This window comes from Gossypium hirsutum, chromosome A03 (assembly GCF_007990345.1).
Source record: "Gossypium hirsutum isolate 1008001.06 chromosome A03, Gossypium_hirsutum_v2.1, whole genome shotgun sequence".
Lineage (NCBI taxonomy): Eukaryota > Viridiplantae > Streptophyta > Magnoliopsida > Malvales > Malvaceae > Gossypium > Gossypium hirsutum.
Window position 1 is genome coordinate 104,901,905 of NC_053426.1, and position 5,693 is coordinate 104,907,597.

At 33.1% G+C, this 5,693-nt stretch overlaps 1 protein-coding gene across 1 annotated transcript; it reads right to left on the reverse strand.

The window, feature by feature from the left end:
* Positions 1 to 1,140: 1,140 nt before the first annotated feature.
* LOC107896962 (probable beta-1,4-xylosyltransferase IRX10) lies at positions 1,141 to 3,525 on the reverse strand. The gene is made up of 4 exons (XM_016822281.2): positions 3,177 to 3,525; positions 2,690 to 3,078; positions 2,080 to 2,321; positions 1,141 to 1,862 (listed from the first exon to the last, which is right to left on the reverse strand). The coding sequence occupies exons 1-4, from the start codon at positions 3,268 to 3,270 to the stop codon at positions 1,349 to 1,351; spliced, it is 1,239 nt and encodes a 412-aa protein (XP_016677770.1). The 5' UTR covers positions 3,271 to 3,525; the 3' UTR covers positions 1,141 to 1,348.
* Positions 3,526 to 5,693: the final 2,168 nt, after the last annotated feature.

A 5,693-nucleotide genomic window follows, 5' to 3' on the forward strand; every position in this document is an offset into this window, starting at 1 on the left:
ATTTTAATGCATCAAACTTTTCTTGCATTGTTGCTTTCCAAAGATGATATTTTTAACCATGTTTATAAGCCGTGGGAGGGATGGAGGTGGTAACATTCGCATTGTAGTCAATAGGCTTTTTGGGCTTGAAAATGTTGTTTTAGGATCTAGTATTAGAACTATTGTAACCAGATTCAGTTATATAATTCAAGGATCAGTTATTCGGTTGTAAGCTTTAGCTTTTCTCATGCTAAGGTGTATATATACCCTTCTTCTATTCAATGAAATTCAAGCTAGAATCATTTCTTTCATTCATGAGTAATTGTTAGTAGTAGTTATTACCTTGTGTGAGATATACTTTCATCTAGAAATTGTGGGATGGAATGGGCATGTTTGATGGGTTGGGTTTGTTGGATGTCTGGGTTTTGGGATGATGTAGGAGGGTAAGGAGTAGTAGATTGAGGCATAATGGATGTTTCAGCTGAAGCAGGTGAAAGAAGGTTGATTTGAGAGGATGTGGTCCTCAAGTTTTAAATAGATGGTGGTCAATTTTTATGGGTATAAGTAATAAGGGAAGGTGGTGGAGATGGAGGAGTAGCAGAGGAAAAATAAAATTCGACATACTTGATTTTGGTAGTTCCAATGGAGGTGCGGCAATGTTGGTGTAATATGAGAAGAATGCACGACAATGTTGGCGTAATATGAGAAGAATGCAAAATTGCAATTTTGATAGGTGGTAACATATTAAATCAAAATTCTAGGAAGAAGTTCAAATTTGGAAATATCTTAAGAGATATTTGAGGAAGTAACATTGAATAAGGATTTTTTACTAGACTCGAAAATATTTTGGATGGATAAAGGATAAATCCAATCAATTTTTGAAATTTTCTTTTTTCTGTTGGAAAAAAAATTTTCTTCAATAAAATTAACATTTCTCATGTGGCAAATTTGTTATTATGGTTGAAACTTTTTTAAAAAAATTGATTGGAAAAGTGTGTACAATCAAGTATATTTGGTGTAGTGATTCACAAAAATGTCATATTAACCCAAATAATTTCTAAGGGCTGAAATGATTAAAATGATAGTATTTAGTGGCAAATTTGTTATTATGGCTTTCCATTCTAACCAACAGAGACAAATTCAATGGACGAAACCAGATGATGGTGGAATGATATGTAAGCTTAATTTAATTCAAAAACAACCATTGCTGATTTTAACGAGGAACTGCAAGGCATCATCCCATCTACACCCATATATTTATTTCCATATGTAAGCTTCTACACAAAACTTCAAGAATTTTAAAGAAAAATTTAGTACAACTGAGGAGGCCTGGTGAGGCAGTGAAATTCAAATAACACATGCATCAGCATCACCACGGTTTCAAGTCCCCAACTGGTCCTGCTGTCCAGTTCAAAATCTTTTCACCAGGCTTCAAGTATATACTCTTCTGATGTGGCAATTTACGAGCTAGCCCATTCAATATTTGATGGAAAGCATCTCCTGGTAGTGCAGGTTGCGGGAACAACATGGCTCGTTTCATCGAAGGATTAGCCAGAAGCCTCTGTTTCCTTAATATTACTTCCGGAGGTATAGATGTGAGAATCGTATCTAACTTAGGAACATCTTCTTCTGCAACAAACACTCCGATTTCCTCCCATGGAATAGCATCAGCAAAGGGTAACACTATATCATCAGCAATGATGACAGGAATGCACCCAAATACCACAGCTTCCACTAGCCTCGGACTCCAGGGTGCCCACCCTAGTGGGCACAAGCAGAATATAGCTCGTTGCATGTCCTCGTAGTAAGTAGTTGGATGTTCAGTGGAGATGTCGAAAAGTGGATTGTTCTTGAAGTTCTCCCAAACAGCTGCCCTTGCACCTCTGCCATTCGCCATAGGAGTCAGTGAGGATCAACAATCAACCTAACAGACTCAATAAAGCAAGCAACTTGATGCAAGGGATGAAGCCAAAATAAAGCACGAGGACATGGCATAAAATCTAGATATAGAATAAAAAAGTCTCATGTCTACTTCATGTAGTCATTTGAGTAAACAATCAACCTGAACACAAAAATACCTTGAGCACAAAAGAAACATACCTTGCGTAGTAGCCACCTTCAGGGTCATTATTCACATCATAAAACAATCCACGGAAGTAGACAAAAATAGACCGTGGAGTATCTAGTGGAATCTGGCGGGCCTGCATCTTTTGAGGGGGAGCATAAGGAGGAATTGTGATTGAACCCTCGTTCAAGCACACATGGTTCCGTTGTCCAAATGTCTGAACCAAGGTAGCACGCTGCAGGATTGGAAGGATTCCCCTCTCAATTGCTTTCTCTTCCTGGAGAAGATTCAGAAAACTGAAATAATCACGGATAATCAACTATAAACAAAAAGTACCAAAAATTAACATAGAGCAATCATCAGTTCATTACTTCAGTGAGTACCAATCATCACATGTTTTAGCTTCTTTGCTTATAAAACAATATTAAACCACCTGATCTAGGAGTCAAAAGTTCACATCCCAGCATACATGTTGCCACATATAACTTGCTGATATTACACTATCTATTGATTACCAATTTGGTTGCATATGAAGATTAATGCCAAAATGGATTGAAAACATCTTTAAGTATATACCATGCACGGTTACGTAAATTGCCAACCTCAACAATACTTGTAAATACAAAGAAGTAGAGAACCGGTTACCTGATAATGAAAGCATGCTCCAAAATCATGGGGTACAACAAAGAAATGATCAGCACCCTCTGATCTATTCCAGTAAGGCCAGCTTGAGGAAATAAGCTGTATAGCACTTCTCACCATCCGTGGAGACTTGAAGGGCAATGGCAAGCCAGTAGGTGTAAGATCACAAGTGGCATAGATAGGGGTATAAAACCAATCAGCTTCCTCTGGATTGAGGGTTCGAACAGGACTGGATAAAAGGAACCTGTGCATGTAGATCTCAGCAGCAAACATATGTGAAAGACATCTGGGGTCTTTCTGAAGGATTTTCTTGTTGTATTTGCTCGGAAGCTCGTATACATAAACTTTTAACCTCCCTACTGGATCATCTTCCAACACATCACCAGCACTTCCTACATTATTCAAAACCAACAACTTTAAGTGATTTAAATCCAACCAAATTTTAACAACATTAAAAAAAAGAAAAAAAAGAAAAGAAAAAGAGAGATACCAGAAATTCTCTCAGTGCGAGGGTTGCGCTCAGCGGCAATGCTACAAACAAAACCAAAAGCAATGAAAAGAAAACCCCAGAACCATTTCCTCATTCTGGCAGAACCTGAAGCACTCGGAAGAAGGATGGACAAAGAAATGAAAAGGGGCCCTTTATGAGATTGAAAATAAAAACAGGCATATTTAAGAGAAATGTAAATGGCATACGTTTGTTCAAATATGGTGGGACGTCATTAGGAGTAGTAGTTGAGTGAGATTCCTTAAAGTTGAGTTTATATTGATTTTTGGGGGTCTGAATAAGAAATGGAAATTTCCAGTTAGGGAATTGAAAGTGAAAACTGGGAGGCATTGCTTCAAGAAACAGGGAGGACATTTTCCTTTTAATATACATAAATGATGTTTGAACGGTTCTGTATAATATATATGTATGATGTTTGAAGTTTGAACTTAAAAAATGTAGCCGCCACTTACGTGGCTGGCTTAGTAGCCAACTTGGGGTTTAAGTTGATTAATATGACTCTTAATTATTCACTTGTATAATAAACAAAATTAAGTGAAAGCCGCGTTTGTTTTGCCGGTTCGATGACAGGTCCGTGTCGTGTTTTCCAGAAATTATTGGGCCTATTGTTGTTACTACTTCTCTCTAACTCTTTTTGGGCTGAATTTCGAGCCTATTCGAGAATCACAAATCAAATCCATAAGTCATCTTAAATTTAAGAATAATCACCCATTTTGCTCACTTAAGTATTATTATTTATTTAGTTATTTAATTTTTTAAAATTAAATATTTTAACCACTTTCCTGTCAGTTTTCATTACATGGATGACGGATAACTAATGTGGCTTTTTTATTGATTTATTAATAAATTTAACCTTCTAATTTTTACACATTCTATTAATTTGATCTTAAATCTTAAAACTTTAAAAAAATCAACCCTCAATTTTTACAATATTTTTCATTTTAATTTTAATTCTAAGAAAATTCGATGATTTTAGCCTTCAATATTACAAAAATTTTTAATTTAGTAACAAATATGAAAGTTTCAACAAAAGGAAAAAATAGCTAAAAAATTTATTTTTGGATAAAATATTAAAATTTTGATTTAAAAAATAAAAAGTATAAATAAGCCATAAATAAAAAATAAAAATACAAAAAGAGAGGAAATATATCAAATGATTCAAAAAGAAATGAACACAAAATGAATTAATGATTATTAAAGAGAGATATGACACAACACACCTGATCCGATTATCGAATAGATATCAAATTCGTTGCTGAAGCAACTAAGACTAATTTTATACTTGCATCTAGATATCAAACATGAGATCATTCATATCAAACCATTTCAAGTAATTCAATTCGTTGTTTAGACTTTTAAATCAAGTTGGAAGCATTTCAAAACAATTCCTAGGTGTCCAAAGGTGATTGGGACCAAGTACGTGTTGCAAAAATCGGTTAAGAAAATTGTAATTTTAGGTACAACAAAAGTTTAAAATTTTTCTAAAACTGAGTATTTGTGTTATTTATAGCAATAAACCAATTGATCGAAATAGTACATGTGTTTTCTATAAGGTAATTAAGTTAATCCCAGTTTTCAACTAAACAACATTTTTCACTATCCTCAAATCATGAGTTGCTTTGAGTGAGGGCTTAAGCAACACGAACTAAATAACATAATGAAAACTTTTAATTAACTTTCAATAGGAAAATTAATTTCTCTCTAAAATTAGTATCTACGCGTTTTTTTCTAGAAAGTAGATTTACTTTCTGGTAGAATAACACCATTATATGATGTGTGCAAATTGTTTAACCGGTGGTTCCTATTTATACAGATAATACAAGAGTTCTATTTGAATAGGGTCTAATTAAATAATAATAATTTAATAGAAAATATAGTTACTAGGGTTGTCGCCCTTGCATGGTATAAGGCCAAATTGGGTCTTTTTGTATTGGGTCCAATTATATGTATTCCTAGACTTTAATCTAACACTTATAATTTAATCCAATATTTATTTTCTATTACCTAAAGCATTATTTATTTATTTATTTTAATTAATTTTATTTAAATTAATTTCTTAATTAAATTATTTTCTCAACCTAATTCTAATTCTATTAAAGCCACTGCAACTTTACTATTAGAATCTATTAGGAAATATATTTAATTATATTATTTAAGAAATTATTAATAACTAATTAATTTAATTCCTATTTTAAACTTTAATTATTTAATTATAATTAATTAAAAATAATTTTAAAACATTAAATTAATTCTTAAGTTATTTTTATACTGTAATACCCCATACCCGTATTCATTGCCAGAATAAGGTACGAGGTATTACCGGAGTTTACGATTTTTTTTATATATTCAATATAGCCCCTTTATATATATCTAACATTGCCTGCAATATTAAATCGAGACAAAAAATAATCCACATCAACCAATCCAATTCAACATATTTTCAAGATAGGTTAACGCATATATATTCACGCATATTTATAAGATAACATCATCGTATAC

Coding starts and splice junctions, on each gene's coding strand:
- LOC107896962 (XM_016822281.2), bottom strand. CDS start 3,270: ATGAGGAAATGGTTCTGGGGTTTTCTTTTCATTGCTTTTGGTTTTGTT. Junction 2,322..2,689: donor GAGCATGCTTTCATTATCAG/GTAACCGGTTCT, acceptor AATCTTCTCCAG/GAAGAGAAAGCAATTGAGAG. Junction 1,863..2,079: donor GAAGGTGGCTACTACGCAAG/GTATGTTTCTTT, acceptor GGCGAATGGCAG/AGGTGCAAGGGCAGCTGTTT.